Below are 17,746 nucleotides of genomic sequence, written 5' to 3' on the forward strand. Positions count from 1 at the left end.
CAGAGCCCCCGGGCGCCCCGTCAACCCCTTCGGGAGACCGAGGCCGGGCGCTCCCGGGGCGGGGAAGGCCCCACAGCCGCCGCCGCTGCTCCCGGCGGTTAGGGCGGCCCCGCCCCGTGCCGCGTGGACCCCGCGCGCGCCGGCGCCTGATTGGAGCGCCCCGCCGGCGTCGGCCGCTCCCGCCTGGCGCGCCCCTTCTCCGCCCGTTCCATTGGCTGCCGCCGTGGGCGGGGAGGGGCCCGCGGGCGGCGCGTGCGCGGTGGCGCGAGGCGCGGGTTGGAAGTCGGCGGGCCGCGCGTGGCGGGGCGGTGGCGGCGCCGTTGGGGCCCTCACCGGCAGCTCTCATCCTCATCGGTGGCCTTCGCTCCCTCCTTCCCCCTCTCCGCCGTTAACTGTTGCCTCCTGCGCCGCGTCGCGCCTGTGCGCGGACACACCCACACACACCCAAAATGGCGAGCAAGGAAGGTAGGAGGCACCCCCCGCTCCCCCTCTTTCTAGTGGGGGGAGGACGCGTGTGAGAGGAGCCCTTCTGGGCTTCCTCTCCAAGGAGCTTCTGACGGGATGGTAGCGGGGGTGGGGCGGCTGCAGTTATTCCCCCAGCGGCTGCCCCTGAGGGCCACTCGGGACTCCCCCCCCTCCTACTCCACTCCCTCTCTGCTATAGCCTCGGCCTGTGGCGGGAGCCCCTGGTTCACCTCCCTCTCTTCCTGCAGTGCTGGAGGACACGGTGGAGGAACGAGTCATCAGCGAGGAGTACAAGATCTGGAAGAAAAACACCCCCTTCTTGTACGACCTGGTGATGACACATGCGCTGGAGTGGCCCAGTCTCACCGTGCAGTGGTTGCCTGATGTGACTAGGTGAGAGAAGGGAGGAGAGGCCTGGAAGGCGCCGGGGAGGCACAGGGCTTAGCTGCTGATTTGCTTAATTTGCAAAGCAGGAGCTGAGGCTCTGCAGTTGCTCGTTCCACTGCTCTGTCTCTGCTAACCATGTCTGTTAGGTAATGTGAGGATAAAACCCATGCAAGATGAGAATAACTTCCATTAGGCTGCTCTTTGTGAGCTTACAACACTTTATTTTGCTTACAACTTAAAAAACCCTTTGAGCATGCAGAAGTTTTGAGGAAAAAAGTCACAAGTTGATACTTTACAGAACTCTAGCTTAGCCTAGCAGAAGATGTCATGAGGTGTGAGGAGAGAAATCGTTCTCAATTTACTGATACATAAGCTATCTAACACTCTTCTGTAGTTAATTCTGATCAGAGAAATCTAAGTACCAAATTAGCTTTATCTTGAAGACTGTTTTTCCTCGTGTGCACTACAGATTACTATTCTATAGAAGCTATAGTATCTGTCTCTGATTTTTTTGTTTTGTTTTAAGCCTGAACTTATTTAAGAGAGTATTGTCCTAAAACTGGTGCTTCGTGTCCTGGTTCTGTCCATGGCTCACTGTTGATTTAACATATTTTAATTTCCCATTCTTCCATGTCCCCCTGAAAATTGTGGGTTCTCTGGTTAATTTCTTAAAGAATTATGAAGATGGGGATAGATTCTGTTCATGTGCCAGGTACTATAGAACTTAAATTGTTGCAGCAACCACTCAGGACTCCATTGAGGTAGTGGACAAGAACCAGGTCCCTCATGCTGTTGTAAACTGGATACAGCTGGATTTTAAAGTATCTTCTATGTAAAGTTCATGCAATAATTAGAGGATGGTCTCTTTCCTTTTTAAAATTCCACCTTACATATGTGATGTTATGCTTGGTGGTTAAATGATCACTTAATTTTTTGTACCAGAATGTTTGGGGAAGATGTTGAGAGATGTGAGCCAACTCCTTATGACATGGAGAAAATGAAGTGGGGATGTGAGGGTGTGGAGCCCTTATGAGGAACACTTCTGCTTGCCTCGTATTTTGCAGATTGACTTAATATTCAATTTAAAACCTGGTATTTCCAATTATCCAGTGTCAAAATATGTAAGCCATTTAAGGCAAGGACTGTCTCTTTGTATGGCACCTGGCATGATGAGACAACTGTTCCTGATACAAGTAAGTGTGTGTGCATTGTGTGGTTTTGTTCTGTTTTGTTTTGTATTTTTCTTTCCCCCTCAAAATGTATGATGATGGCTTGGAACTGGTGTAGTAATACTTGTGGCGGTATATGATTGCCCAAATGATTCCTGTTTGCTTGGATTCAGACAGCATAATTAGTTTGTTGTTTTCAAGAACGCATAAGTTGCTTGGCTTTGACTGTTTAAATTTTTCCTTTCAGAGATAAATGGCAGTGTCCATCCAGCCTTTTACTTACTACTAAATGTTACATTTCACCACCAGAAGAGAAACTTGAGTCTAGTTAGCTAGGATTTGTGCAGCGTTTAAAAATGAGCTTCTGAAATAAAATAATAGCTGGTAAGAGCTTTTAAGAGGAGTAACTAAATTAGGTTGCCACTTGTCCTCAGTATTTGTGTTTTATAGAAAGTAGTATTGATTGTTTTCTAGTTCAATACTATGTGACTGCCAGGGGAATTAAAGACAGAAGTAGGTATTAGCTTCACCTGTAACTACTGTGCAAATTGTAATTGTCCCTTTCAAGCCATAGTGGCAGTGTTTACTGATTTGTATTGTCACTCTAGCCTTGCTGGTTGCATCTTTGACTTGCTTACGTCAGAGTCTAGTTCACTATATTGCATAAATCTCTTGTGACAAAGAAAGGGTCATTTACATGAGTCTCTCTTTTCTAGCTCCCTGAAGAAGTTTGAATCTTGAGTATTGTTGATGCTAGGTATTGAACTTCTGGAACTGAGCACATAATTTTATTCCGTGCATTTATTACTCTAAACAGGCCAGAAGGAAAGGATTATGCTCTGCACTGGCTGGTTTTGGGAACGCACACATCTGATGAACAGAACCACCTGGTTGTTGCAAGAGTCCAGATTCCCAATGATGATCAGTTTGATACTTCGCAGTATGACAGTGAGAAAGGAGGTAGGCAGTGCATGCATTCTTAGATTATGTTTTAGAAGTAGCATTAATAAGTGTTCTGTCTAATGGTGTTCTGATTTTCTGTTAAATACTAAAGCTGACATATGCTTATCAATTTACACTAATTCTGGATCATGAATTGTGACTAAGAAGAGGGAGCTTAGAAAAACTTAGGTAACATTAGGATGTACAATCCCTGTAGCATTTCTGCCAGCTCTGTCAGTTGTGGTAAGAACTGATACGCATCTGCCTCAAATAGAAACTCTTTCAGAACTTTAGTCTATATCATAGGGGATGCAAAATATCTAAAGTGTTAATGCTGTTGTGTCAGGTGATGCTATTCTTTCATAGGCTTCATGATAAGATGCTTACCACTGTTTCTTAGAGTGGGGGAGATGACATGAAACGCTGTTTCACTTGTTTAAAATAGTTGATGTGATAAACTGGCTCTTTTCTGACAAATGTAGAGTTTGGTGGCTTTGGATCTGTGACTGGCAAAATTGAAACAGAGATCAAAATTAACCATGAAGGTGAAGTAAACCGTGCTCGTTACATGCCACAGAATCCCTGCATCATTGCTACAAAAACACCATCTGCTGATGTGTTGGTGTTTGATTACACTAAACATCCCTCAAAACCAGGTGGGTCAAACTCCTTGAATTTAAGCAAAATGCCACTTGTCATTGAGGGGTGAACTTGTACTTAACTGTAGCTGGGAGGCGAGGTGATGGGCTTTGTAATCCAAATGAGAAGGTCCATATCTCCGGTGACTTTAATTGCCTGGTTATTCTCAGCATCATAAGAGAATCTTGATAAAAGCAGCACTTTACTAAGAGGCCGATATATAAAATATGATTATTGCAATGGACGTAAAGTTCTTAGGGAATAATCATGCTCTTATGGATTGATGTGCGACTTGAAGTTAAATGGAAGGAATTTCCTCTCTTTCAGACCCAAGTGGAGAGTGTAACCCTGACCTTAGATTAAGAGGGCACCAGAAGGAAGGCTATGGTTTATCATGGAACTCAAATTTGAGTGGACATCTTCTCAGTGCATCAGATGATCATGTAAAATCGACGTCTTTTCCCCTATTTAAAAAAAAAAAACCGCAACCATTCCTAACTTATGCTGTAATGGATAACTAGAGAAAAACTGGGTTAGTGTAGCTGCATACTGTTATGTGAGGAAGCTCTCACGTACTGTAATTATATTTCTAAAGGCTGCCAGTTAACTTTAGGCTGTAATCAACAGTCGCTTTGTTGTAACGTTCTTGATTAAGAACAGAATGTTTTTATAGTTGTATGCTGGAAGAAATTGTTGCATAACAACCCTTTAAACTGGCTTGGTTCTGAGAGCATAAATTAGTAAGACTCTCAAAGATCAGTTGAACTAATAGCTTATAAATTTCTTTGTGGCCTTAAAAGTGTAAATTGCTTTTGTGACCGTAATCCTTGCGTCTGGAATTTGCAGAAAACTGATTGATAACTTAGCTCAGTTCTCGTGACATATTAAGTGTTCCTTTTCAAAAACAAAGAACTGTTTCAGGAGTGTGTCTCTCTGCTTATATGTAGAATGTGATTATTTATTTGAAAGATGATACAGTCAGAGTCAGTGTAACAATAGAATACGGCCCTTACTTACAGACTGTGTGTTTATGGGATGTAAGTGCTGGACCAAAAGAAGGCAAAATTGTTGATGCGAAAGCGATTTTTACTGGACACTCTGCAGTAGTAGAAGATGTGGCGTGGCATCTGCTCCATGAATCTCTGTTTGGATCTGTGGCGGATGACCAGAAGCTTATGATGTAAGTTGAAGTTAAGCAGTTTTAATGTGTTCACATCATTTGAAAATAAGATGAAATTAATGTCAGCTTCCTGGTGCAAACTGCTCATGTACAACAGACACAAAATACTGAAAGGTTATGGAATAAAAACCGTAGCTTCAGACTTAAGTTTAGTAATAATGTAGGCTCTTAAACTAATGTGTAGTTGTCGTCAAACCAGGACAGTAGTGTAGTGAAAAAGAACCTCCTATGAAAATTAATTTTTGTTCACTCTTTTTCTTCCCTGCCCCTCACCCTCCCCTAAACGCTTCATTGCAACAGTTGGGACACAAGATCTAATACCACGTCCAAACCAAGTCATTCTGTAGATGCTCATACAGCTGAGGTCAACTGTCTGTCCTTCAATCCTTACAGCGAGTTCATTCTAGCAACTGGTTCTGCTGACAAGGTTTTTATTTGTGTATACTTTAAATTCATAAGTATTCTAGATAATAATTCTATAGGCATTACAGTAAAAATTTCTTGTTACTTCTCCCAGACAGTGGCTTTGTGGGATCTTCGGAACTTAAAATTGAAACTCCATTCTTTTGAGTCACATAAAGATGAAATTTTTCAGGTGGGTAAACTTTTCTCACAAGCTGTAGAAAAAAAAAAAAAAACAGAAGACTACTGATTTGGACAAGAACATGTAGACTTCCATACAGTGACCAACCACAATAAATAAGTCTGTTCGACATTAAATAGCGAATTTTGGTTCAACAAATACAGACAATACCACATAGTTTCTTCCCCCACTTGACTCTGAAGCAAGTAGTCAACTTATTGCTAAAAAGTTACTGGGAGCTTGCAAATACCTTCAGTTCGGGTAGAAGGTTTCTCTAAAATGGTCCTGCTGTAGAGAGGACTTGGGTTCAAATTTAATATTGTGAACTCTGCCTATTTAGTAGGTGCAAGTAACAGTAAATTTTGGACAATTAAATTTCATGATACGGTAAATCGGTAACAGTGAAAGAATATGGGCTGTTCAACTTGAGAAACCTTAAGACTTTAAAGCACTCTATTTGAGCTATAGGATACCCTTTGTGCTGGAAGAAACTGCTGTATTGAGTATAGTTGTTGAAATTTGTTGGCTGGGTGCTGATGACAGTCTTCTAGGATATGCTTTTAGAAATCAGTAACTTTGCTCCAGTCAAGTTGTTTTCTTTCAATAGGTTCACTGGTCTCCTCATAATGAAACGATTCTTGCTTCAAGTGGTACTGATCGTCGGCTTAATGTATGGGATCTGAGGTAAAGAACATTTCCTTCTAGTATGTATGAACAGATACACTAAGGCTGCAGAGCTGCTTTATTTAGTAGACTACATTTGTGCTGTTCTGTAGCCTTCCTTGCTTAACTTGGACCTAGTGTTCTGGGTATACAGTAGAAGCAGCGCAGTACTTCTAATGTTACTTCTCTGCGAGGATTTCTTGCTGATAGAATTGTTTTCTGTTGTCTTTAGTAATAAGTGATTTCTGCCTTCATGTTCTTCACAAGTTAGATTCTATTTCAGGAGTGATAACGCCAAACAGTTGACATTTTAAACCTGAAGCTTATGGTTATTTGACAGTGAGAAAAAACAGTAGCAAAAGCAAATACTGGAAACAAAGTCTAGGAACTGTTAAGCTGATACAGGATGCAATTTTCATTATTAATAAAAGGTATAAACTACTTTGTTACAGTAAAATTGGAGAAGAGCAGTCTGCAGAGGATGCAGAAGACGGGCCTCCTGAGCTGCTGGTATGTTCTTGTTCGGGTGTCAGTCTGCTGATGTGCTATGTGGCAGTACGATGCCTTACGACTGTGCTGCTAAAACTGCAGCAGTTCTTAAATCTTTTCTCCTCTCCAGTTTTCAGTCCATTGCTCTCACTTGGCAGTGGGCTTCCTCTGTTCAGTTCTGAAGGCAGTGATTATTTTTTTTTTTTTTCAAAGCCGTTGGGGCATGATTTATACATCTTTATTGTTGAATGTATTTACAGTTTGGCCATGTGCTTGTCTGTACTCTTCTTATAACTAAACGCATATAAAGCCAAGGCCTCAAATTGTTTACCTTGCATTGGGCCAGTTAGGTCCCATATATGATGTAGAAAGTACAAAGGCTTATGTTTTGTTTTGCTTCCTTAGGAAACAAACAATTAGAAATACTTCCAGTTTTGTTTCCTCATTTCCTGTGTAAGTGTTCATATAATTAGATGAGGTAATGGATATAAAATATGGGTGGATTTCGTAGGCCAACCTTACGTGAAGTAGCACCTTTCTGGGGATGTCAATTGTTACAATAAGATGAACTGTTGACTTAAATGCCGTCTCAGCAATTGCATCCTTGTCCATAAGCAATGAATGGAGTGCACCGTTTCACACACGCCGCCTTTATGTCTGTATTGTGACTCTCTAGTAGCAAGCTTTTCTTCTGTGTGTTGTCATCAGCATGATGAATTTAACTTCTGAACCTTGGGATTTAACAGATTTCTCTCTAGAGATGAAATGGCTTACTGAAGCTTGTGGCTCTTTTAACAGTTTATTCATGGAGGACACACTGCCAAAATTTCAGATTTCAGTTGGAATCCTAATGAGCCTTGGGTAATCTGTTCTGTATCGGAGGACAACATAATGCAGATATGGCAAATGGTGAGTGTCACAACAGCTCTGGAGTTGCTCTGAAGCTTGTTGCATAAATGAAACTGAAATGGCTTGTTCTTCTTAGGGCAGCTTGTGCCTTCTTATGCTGTTAGATTGGAGAGTAAGGCTTTCAAAAGAAAACAAAGACTAAACCAACCTGAATAGATGCAACCGCTAGCTTATTCTTAACTCCAAGTCTTAGGTACTAGTTAATAGTAAGAATAAATCTGGTAGTTGCAAACTTATATCCAGTACTAGCCAAGACTTACTCTTCTTCCCCCCCCCCCCCGCCTCGCATGTTGACTGTGAAGCAAGATGCCTTTTAACTCTCCAGTTAGTTCATATTTTACGTTACAGGAATTTGATTAGTTATCTTATAAATGTGGAATAAAATCACTTGGGAATAACAAGTTAAAAATTGTAACACTTAAATGTGCATCACGAGGCAGGCTTTCAGTTTTTAATGCCTCTTCTTTAACTTGTGTTATGTGTTCAGACTGAGGTTGAGACAAGTCCAAACAACGAAATGTTCATGCTAGGGAATTAAATGGCTAAGGCTTATCCTGCTGAAATAAAACAACATGAGAAGACATCTGCTGAAGTCTGGCCACTGTATGCACATGCCTAAATTTGGCTGTCCTTTAAGAAAAGGCAGGGAGAGGGTCCCTTTGAGAAGGGGATGTTGTCTGTGCCTTCTTGGTATTACCATGGTTTTTTTATATAAAAGTGTAAAAGACCGTTTAAAAACAATTGCGTCTACCACTTGTAATGTTTTGTGTCTTTAGGCAGAGAACATTTACAATGATGAAGAACCAGATATAGCAGCAGCCGAACTGGAGGGTCAAGGAACGTAATTATTCTTCCTTAAGGAAATACTGGGTGTAACATAATAATATAATTTGACTACTGTATACATTTAAGAAAAAAAAAAAAGGCTCCCCTTCCCTAATTTTTGGAAAAAAAAAAAAAAAAGCACTGCGCAAAAGCATTACATCAAAATGATAATATTCTTAATTGGGCACAAAAAGCTTGTATAGTCAAGTTATGATGGGATACCCTTGGTTATTTAGGCACTTTGAGCTATTGTATACTGTACAGCAATTAGCTTTTAGGGAAAATAAGAATGACGTAATACCTATATCTATATTTTTTAAACAAACTTAGTGGGTTCCTGTAAATAAAATAGTAAAATTCTCACTCTTCCCACACTGAAGATGTGCAAGAAAAAAAAAAAACAAACCCAAGGTTTTTATTAATATGTAAAAAGAGCTTTTCACTTTTACACAACACTTTTGGATTGGCTTTGCATAAATAAAATTTATTAAATAAAATGTTTGGTGTGTTTAATTGTTGTCCACTGACATAAGGTGAATGCCTTCTTGCCTGAATATAATTTAATTTCTGCATGGTAATGAAGATGTGTAATTTTTAGTTTACCCCACAGTTAAAGGTCTGGGGAGATGAGAGTTGTCTTGATGCAGAAAAACTTGGAATAGAGAACTTGGATCATTCACAAACAGAATGGGTGTAGAAAGAGTTTTGGGGAATATGTGGGGATGACCAGTCAGACTCCTGTAAAGTTCCAATATAAATCTTGAGCAGACTCAGGTAACTGTTGAGTTTGGTTTTGGATGTTTTTTGGAGTGGTGGTGGAAGCACTGTCCTTTAACCTTTTCTTGTCTCAGGTGCTATGATGGCAATGTGGATGTTCAGCGTCTTGGTGAATTGGTTTCACCTGTGTTTAGTTAGAGCCCTCCTCTAGCTTTTTTTTTTGATTAAACTGATGTGAGGCAATCAGCAGGTGTCGAAAATGCATTTATTATCTAAACAAATGTAAGACAAACATACAGTTTGCTTCTAAACCTGTGGCTGCCTGAGAAGCTGGAGAATTCGGACCATGTAGAGGTAAAATACCTCCATATTTTACTCGAGGCCACACCTCGAGTATTGTCTCCAGTTTTGGGCACCTCAATACAAGAGAGATATCGAGGTGCTGGAGCGAGTGCAGAGGAGGGCAACGAAGCTGGTGAAGGGCCTGGAAAACAAATCATATAAAGAGTGGTTGAAGGAGCTGGGTCTGTTTAGTATGAGGAAGAGGAGGCTGAGGGGAGACCTCATCACTCTCTACAACTACTTGAAAGGACACTGTAGAGAGGTTGGTGCTGGTCTCTTCGCACAGGTAATTAATGACAGAACAAGAGGGAATGGCTTCAAGCTCCAGCAGGGTAGGTTTAGACTGAACATTAGGAAAGAATTTTTCACAGAAAGAGTGGTCGGGCATTGGAATAGGCTGCCCAGGGAGGTGGTTGAGTCACCATCCCTGGATGTGTTTAAGAGACGTTTAGATGTGGTGTTGGGGGATATGATATAGGGGAGAACTTTGTAGTGTAGGGTAGATGGTTGGACTCGATGATCCCAAGGGTCTCTTCCAACCTGGATGATTCTATGATTCTATATTTATCATAGTTCTACAGGCAAGTTGTGGATCACCTTGGGAGATGTCAGTCAGACAAATCTAAGTTAGTGTCTAACTTGAGTTTAAATGAAAGCTTTTAGTTACTTAAGACAGGCCTCAATTAAATTTGGCTGTCCTTATCTTTCTGCTCAAACTGAAAAAAAAAAAATAGAGGACTTTGACTGGTATTGACAGTGTGGGTTTTTTGATGTTGAAAATACTACTTCCCTTGATGTGTAACTTAGTCGTCTCTACCTGACTTCAACAAGTTAGTAGGTTACTGGGCTCAAGCTGTGTGTCTTAAATTACCTGTGCTGGGTCTGGCTGGGATGGAGTTTGCTTCCATCCAAGAAGTGGGTATGGTGCTGTGTTTTGGGTTTATGGCTAGAAGGGTGTTGATAACACACCTGTGTTTTGGCTGTTGCTGAGCAATGCTTGTACAGCATGTCACCTGGGGGTTGGCAGGAGGTGGGGAGGGGCCACAGCCAGGACAGCTGACCCAAATTGGCCATGTCATGCTCAGCAATAAAAAAGGGGATCGAGGAGGAAGGGGGTCTTCCATGGTGGCTGTTGCTTAGAGGCTGGCAGGGATCTGCTTGCTGGGAGGTGGCAAATGACTTTTTTTTCTTTTCTTTTTACTTTTTTTTTTTTTTTTTTTTTTTTACTGCTTCACCCACCTATAAAACTGTGTTTCATCCCTACCCATAAGACTTTTTTTGTTCCTATTCTCTCCCCTGCCCTGCGGGGATGGGGTGTGAATTGAAGAGCTGTGTGAGTGCTTACCTGCTGGCCAGGGTCAGCCTACTGCTCTACCCTCACAAATGTGAAGCTGCCATTTGAGAGAAATGTTTAAGTTTTTTAGGAGCAAGAGTTGAATGAATAGGAGTTTTGATTTAGCTCATTTCATGTTCTGTGTGGGAAGTTGTTAGGCTGGACACTCCTTAAAGTCTAGTATCCTGGCCTGCATCAAAAGAAGTGTGGCCAGCAGGTTGAGGGAGGTGATTCTGCCCCTCTACTGCACTCTGGTGAGACCCCACCTGGAGTACTGCATCCAGCTCTGGAGCCCTCAGCACAGGAAGGACATGGACCTGTTGGAACGGAGGGCCACAAAAATCGTTAAGAGGGCTGGAGCACCTCTGCTGTGAGGACAGGCTGAGAGAGTTGGGGCTGTTCAGCCTGGAGAAGAGAAGGCCCCGGGGAGACATTACTGTGGCCTTTCAGTACTCAAAGGGGGCCTACAGGAGAGATGGGGAGGGACTCTTTATCAGGGAGTGTAGCGATAGGACAGAGGATAACAGTTTTAAACTCAAAGAGGCTGGATTTAGACTAGATATAAGGAAGAAATTTTTTACACTGAGTGTGGTGAAACATTGGCAACGGGTTGCCCAGAGGCGTGGTAGTTACCCCATCCCTGGAAATGTTCAAGGTCAGGTTGGACAGGGTTCTGAGCAGCCTGATCTGGTTGAAGATGTCCCTGCTCATTGCAGGGGAGGTTGGACTAGATGACCTTTAAAGGTCCCTTCCAACTCAAACTATTCTATGATATTAGTAAACCGGTGTAATGTTGCATCCCCATTCTTAAAATCATTAATACTTGGGAATGGGTTGGGAATGAACAAAAGATGATTTTGACAAAGGAAGTAATTAACTCTCATGAGAGTAGTACCACGTACTGGTATTTTAATATTGACTAACTTCAGCCACAGCCAGCCCTTTCCAGGACAGAGGTGGCAGTTGACAGCTGGAACTTGACTCTAGATGTCTGTGGTTCAGCGTTCCATTCCTCAGGAAGGTGCTTACCTGTGTGTCACTGAGAGGACCAACTTCCTTCCAGCATGAACCCTCTGGTCATCGTCTACAGCAGATAATCCCTGTGCCGGTGCTGTGAGGGAATGGCAGTGAAGCTGGAGAGCAAAGGTATTGCCAACTTTCCTGTGTGGCTAACGGTCATTCAGCTAAAAGAGTCAACATCTGTTGCCAAAGTCTTGGTCGGCGTAAGCAGGCCAGCAGTTTCCCTTGCCTTAACGGGAGGCCCCCACAGTGATATCTAAGGAGAACTCTGGCTGCTCTGGGTGCTAATTTAACTTGCAAGTGGCAGCAAATGATAAGCATTAAACACACTGAACTCAGGGATGGGTTTTGGTCAGGTCCTACTTCCTTTCGATATCCATTCTGACATGCGCAGCTCTTGAAAAGTAGGAAATGGCATGGTCAGTGGCCAGACTGATGGATTGGTACTGGAAAAACAGAAGTGCTTCCCAGAGAGCACAACAGGGGCTCTTTGTGGCACAGATATGGCTGCTATTAGATGACCCCTCCTGCTGCTGGTGCTCCTCAGGGCTTACTTTGAGGAGACCTACTGGCTGCCTTGCACCAGCACCTAGGGTGCAATTCACTCCTACGATGGGTGATTTCAGCTTGGTGTGTCTGTTATGGTTGGGTGGTTAATCTTTCTTACTGCCTCGCTAACTAGATGATAGAGGGGGGAAGGAGGGATGAACTACTAATGGCAGCTCTCTTCTCGTTGCTCTTCTTACGCTGTTTGTTTTTAATTCCCTGCCTGCTGTTACCAGGACACCCCGCGTTGTAGGCACTGGGTCATCATGCATAGACTTGTCTCCTTCCACACCTTTTTCCAGACTGGTTCCTCGAAAAGTGATGCAGGTAGGTGCAAAAGCACTTGAATATTCCCATGGAAGGCAGAGATGCTGTCAGCGTTTAGCAGGTGGACAGCAGCTGGAGATGACGTTTTAAACAGCGTGAAAGCTGCTGAAGGACAGCTAGGCCACTACCCAATTAACTGTGCTTCGGTTTAGCTGGTGTTCAGGGGTGTAAAAACACTAAAATGCAGTAACCAGAAAAAGGAGGCGAGTACGTTCTCTGAGCATGGTTTTGGTTTGACTAACCGGTAGAGGGGGACCTGCTGCTGAAGGCCCAAGGCAGCCAATGCAGCTGCTGGGCTAGCAGTTTCTGTCCCAGGCTGTCCAGAAACATCTCACGTCCCCTCAGGAAGCTGGTGACTCAGTGTTAAGAGTTAGAGGCCCTCGTGGTAGACTGTCCCTCTAAATTTTACTTCGTGTTCTCTGAATTCATTCCTGTCAGAAACATGGTCTCCTGCAGGATGCAGAACGCCTGCCAAAGCACTGCCGTGTCTGGCAAGACCCGGACAGGTTGCCACTCAGCCACTCATACTAGCCTAAAGCCATTCTGGTTTTTTTAAAGACCTTATTTTGTACCCTGGTTAACTAGATAAATTGTTGCAAAAGCATACCCGTCTGGTTGATTAGCAGCATACTGTCAAGAGATATTTTAGCACTGAAACAATGCTATTGTACAGACGCATCTATCTTTTAAAATAAAAATAAGTGTTTGTCAGTGTTCTTCATTTCCTTTACTGAAATACCAAGAGCTCCAAGCTGGAAGCTCTCTTAGGTCACTGATGGGTATCTTCGACATCCCTCAACACCCTGCTGCTTCCCTGTGGAGCGTGGAAGAGGCAGCTAGCTGGGGCTTAGGGATGCACTCAGTACCTACTGTCATACAGCTGAAAGGCAGCAGGATGGGCTAATTCATTACAGAACAACAAGAGAGCATAATTTCATGATCTTTAATATATTTGCAGTTCAAAGTGCTTCAGTAAATAAATCAGTACAGGGATTGTCTTTTCCCAAAATCTGAATTGTCTTTCACAATATATGTGTACATACATACCTTCCTTCAGCAGGGGCAACCTTGCACAAGCCTTACTTTGGTAGTTCTAGGACAGCTCGGTCCCACAGCCAGGTCACAGGGACAGCATTTAATTTAAGAGTTAACCTACCTCTCGCTTATTTAAACCTTTTGGTTACTGAATGAGAATGTGCTACTGGGGGACCATTGTGTTTTTTAATTTGCAAGTCCGACACGTTTTCTTATTGCCTGAGGAGAATGTTTGTGAAACATTGGAAGGCTGTCATTTTTAAGCCTCTTTGTCTATCCGACTGCCTTAATATTTTGATTTTATAAACTGGTGACCTCTGCGGTAAGTTTATACTGCTTATGTGCTGCAGTTAGAAGTAAAAATAATGGAATTTGAAGTTAAAAAAAAAAAAGTTGTAAAATAGTCAACCTGAACAGCGGCTACAGCAAGATATTTATTTATTGCATTAAACAATAGTTACTTTAGGTGTACTTACAGAGCATACTTAATTCGATAAGCTACTCCTGCAGGTTGGTACATGCTGGGGAGAGTAAAAAACCAGCAAGCTTTCCCTCCCCTGGCCTTTATCTCAGAGGGAACTATGTACAGAGTTTTGAGACCTACCTTTTTTGTATTAGTTATTTTGAGAAATGCAGGCACAACAAAAACTACAGAAGGTAATTTAAAGTTAAAAATTGCTAGTTTAGGGCAAATTCCTCATTTCTTCTGAATGCCTACGTATGTGGTGCAATTTTTCAGCGTAAAGGGTATCTATCTTCTCTCGCTAAGGTTTTCAGCCTGCACCAAGGAAATCTAAATTCTTTCATCTTTGCACTGAAATAAAACATGGATGGTAGTGGAATTATAAACTATGTTGAAAAGCAGCTATTTTATTTCAACGCACCTGTGTTTCCAGAAGCTGAATGATAAAACCTGCAGCCACTTGAGCTCTTCAGAGGAGCAGTAGCTGGAGAGCAGCACTCTTGCATACTTCCAGCCCCACGTTGTACTGGTGGCTCACAGAATGATATGGGGTTGGAAGGGACCTCTGGAGATCATGTAGTCCAACCCCCCCCCGCCAAAAATTCATTACTAATAAGGCCAGTACACATTACTGTGTGTGCATCACAAATTGTTTGCCCACTGTTTTCTTCTCTAAGCACGTGACGGTTTGTGTCACCAGCTCCTCTGAATACAAACTTGAACAACAGAAATATCCCTGTGAGGAGGTAGAAGTGGTTAAGGCTAATTAATACTGAAACATTATAGCAGACTGATACCCATATAACAGCAAAATTTGGAGAACGTATAACATGCCTGCATTTTTGCCTCAATGAGACAAAAAGCGGTGTCAGGGGTTTTTCCTTTCCTGTGTACGAAGAACTGTGTTTGCTTTACTTGCGCTGCTTTTATTGTTGCATGCGAGGCCCTTAAGGGTATCGAGTGTTGGATGCCAGGCGATTTTTGTCATTTGTTTTATGCCCTTATCCATACTCTACCTTATTATAGTACAGCAGTTGCACTAGATGGTCACTGTAGGTCCCTTCTAACTGAAATACTGTTATTGGTGTGTGGGCTGTACATTTTCACTTCAGCACTGCAATAGCTGAACGAAGTGCACTTGTTTGTTTGTTAGCTGTGTAAACTCCCCACAGAAAACAAGAAGTACTTAGTCAACACCCGCTGTCACCTTTTGCTTTTCAGCCACTAGAAAGCACAACGCGGTGGGTTCTCTTAATTCTCTCCAAGTCAGCTTCTGTCCCATGAGCTGGTACTTCAGATAAACGACTTGCAAACCCAAAGGTTCCCCCAGTCCTGGGCACGACCAAACCTGTGTAACAAATGGTAACCTTGTCAACTGAAGCATCAAAACCTGTTTAAGAGTAGCATAACTACTGTTCCCCTTCAGAAGGCAATGATTTTCTGCTTTAAACATCAAGCCTGCATAAGAACCACATGCTGGAGAAAAGGGTTAGGAGCAGGTTCAGTGACCTTCTGGCAGGAAGTAGCGGAAGTGCAGTCAAAGCCAGCAAAAGCTTTTGATGAGCAGGAGTTACAAAATAGGCACTATGACCAAGATCAAATGGCTTTATATGAATGCTGGTGGGGGAAAAAACCACAACCAACCAAACCACCCTAAGCCCAACAAATTATATTACTGGTATTTAATCCATATAATTTGGAGATTGTTATTTTGACTCTCAACACCAGGACAAAGTTGGTGGAAGTGACAGGGAACCACATCAGTATGGACTATCTATTACATGGCTGTGGTTAGAATAAGGTTAAAAAAATGCAGGACTTGAATTCAGTTCCTCATCTTGAGCAAATATCACAAGATGTAACAGGTATTTAAAGTTTTAGTTGCTGGGTGCGATTACTTTCTTGAACTAGTGCTTTATGAGCTGTATTCTTGGCTTAATCTTGAATTATTCACAATTATGCCTGCTTCAAGACTCAGCTGTCGCAGTCCATAAGGAAGGCAAACCCCAGATCCTTGTTTGAGCAGGAAATCCGAAATACCATGCAACCTCAAAGCTGGAAGATAACAAACAGTTTTAAAGGAACTTAAAAATCTTTGCAAGTAGCACAATATTCTTAAATTATTTGGAGGTTTAGGCTAGATGAGCGCCAGAGTCAGCAAGATCAATAAAAGCCAGCAAGATGAGACTCTGAGGCTGTTTGTTAGAAGAAAATACATCCTTCATTCAAGAAGACATGTCTAAACAAGAGCAAAAAGGTGGATAACAGGAAATTTAAATGTAGTATGTATATATATTCAGAAAGGAGCAAAAAAGGTACCTGTGAGAAGTAACTTACTGAAGGCCTAAAAGCAAGTATCTTTTTCCAAGTACATCAAAGACACTTGCCCACCTGCCAGGGAGATGAAGCCCTAGCAGCAATGGGCTGGAGGGCTGGGAATATGCAGCTGGTGAAAGAGGTTCTCGCATCAGAGCTACTCTGCACAAGAAACGAGTTAAATACGTGTGTGCATTTACATTAACAGGAGAGACTTAGCACCTACCAGAAAAACCCTTTACGGACTAGCAAACTTCCTCAGCTACTAACGTGGTACATAACCAAATTTCTCTCTAGCAAAACCAATTTTTTTATAATGAATTTGGGAAGACGGGGGAGATCCACAGAACTACTATCAATCAGTAGATTCGACTCCTGTATCAATTTACCAGATGTTGGCTGGAAATACAATCCAGCTGAGAGGGAACAGTCTAGGAGGTCCCTGGAGCTTGCACCATAAGAAAGGACAGAAATAGTAGAGATGCTTATATAGGGGCAGAAGCAGCGCCTTTTGTGGAGCCAAGACGCCACAAGCAAACGAGCACAGAAGGGATGGCAACCGAGACCAGGAAATGCACCCAGATTTCCAAAATACTTGGCACAGCTCTAGAAAAGGCTCAGGGGTAGGACATACCCATCTCAAAAAAGCTGAGCAATGTATCTTCAAACCAGTGATCGATTTATATATTTTTCCAAAATAAAAAAATTAATACCATCTTCAAAGAGTCACAGAGCACATCATAGTGTATTGCTACAAAAAATTCTATGTATTACCTGGAAAAAAAAGTATACATGAAGGAAAACTGAACTCAAAACCAGTTCTCAAATTTGGGGAAGCTGCCAAATGTTAGGGAATACGCCAAAAAGGCAGACAAAACACTTACAGCATTAATAGGAAACTTGTACATCAGTAACAAGTGACCCCAAATTGTATGACGCAACGGGGAGCACCTTGATGAAGTTACTAGACAACCTGATTTTTTAAGAGAAAACCCCACATTTTTTTCCACACTGCGCGCAACTGAACTACGGTAGATTTTTGGAGACGGAAGGCACAAGCAGAATTCAAAGCAGGCAGCCCCAGCTTCAGCCAGAGCCCCCGCTCTCTGCGGCCCGACGTGCCCCCCACCTTACCATGCCCCCGTTAAACCGCAGCTGGCGGGGCGAGCGCAGCAGCTACAGCACTTTTCTTACCATACGCTGCCTGTGTGGCTTGTACTGGCCACCACCAGCAACACGCAAGCCATTGACACGACCCTGTAATATCACTCTTCATTCCACTCGAACAATACGCTCGAACTCCAATTTCGCATCTTTTTAATTTTCATTCTTGAGTGTTCAAACAAATACAACGAGCTCTGTAGATCCAGTTAGAAGACATGAATATGTGTTAAAGA

The 17,746-nt window shown here is 42.5% G+C and overlaps 1 protein-coding gene across 1 annotated transcript; it reads left to right on the forward strand.

Moving 5' to 3' along the window:
* Positions 1–243: 243 nt before the first annotated feature.
* Positions 244–8,739, forward strand: RBBP7 (RB binding protein 7, chromatin remodeling factor). The gene is made up of 12 exons (XM_074145787.1): positions 244–465; positions 713–857; positions 2,838–2,980; positions 3,445–3,618; positions 3,929–4,044; positions 4,621–4,781; positions 5,082–5,208; positions 5,299–5,376; positions 5,972–6,048; positions 6,480–6,537; positions 7,315–7,425; positions 8,202–8,739. The coding sequence occupies exons 1-12, from the start codon at positions 450–452 to the stop codon at positions 8,268–8,270; spliced, it is 1,275 nt and encodes a 424-aa protein (XP_074001888.1). The 5' UTR covers positions 244–449; the 3' UTR covers positions 8,271–8,739.
* The last annotated feature ends 9,007 nt before the right edge of the window (positions 8,740–17,746 follow it).

This window comes from Numenius arquata, chromosome 1 (assembly GCF_964106895.1).
Source record: "Numenius arquata chromosome 1, bNumArq3.hap1.1, whole genome shotgun sequence".
Classification (NCBI taxonomy): Eukaryota; Metazoa; Chordata; class Aves; order Charadriiformes; family Scolopacidae; genus Numenius; species Numenius arquata.

Excerpts from the sequence above, each read along its gene's own strand:
- RBBP7 (XM_074145787.1), top strand. Across the intron at positions 4,782-5,081 it reads GATGACCAGAAGCTTATGAT|TTGGGACACAAGATCTAATA; the intron begins GTAAGTTGAAGT and ends TCATTGCAACAG. Across the intron at positions 5,377-5,971 it reads ATAAAGATGAAATTTTTCAG|GTTCACTGGTCTCCTCATAA; the intron begins GTGGGTAAACTT and ends TTCTTTCAATAG.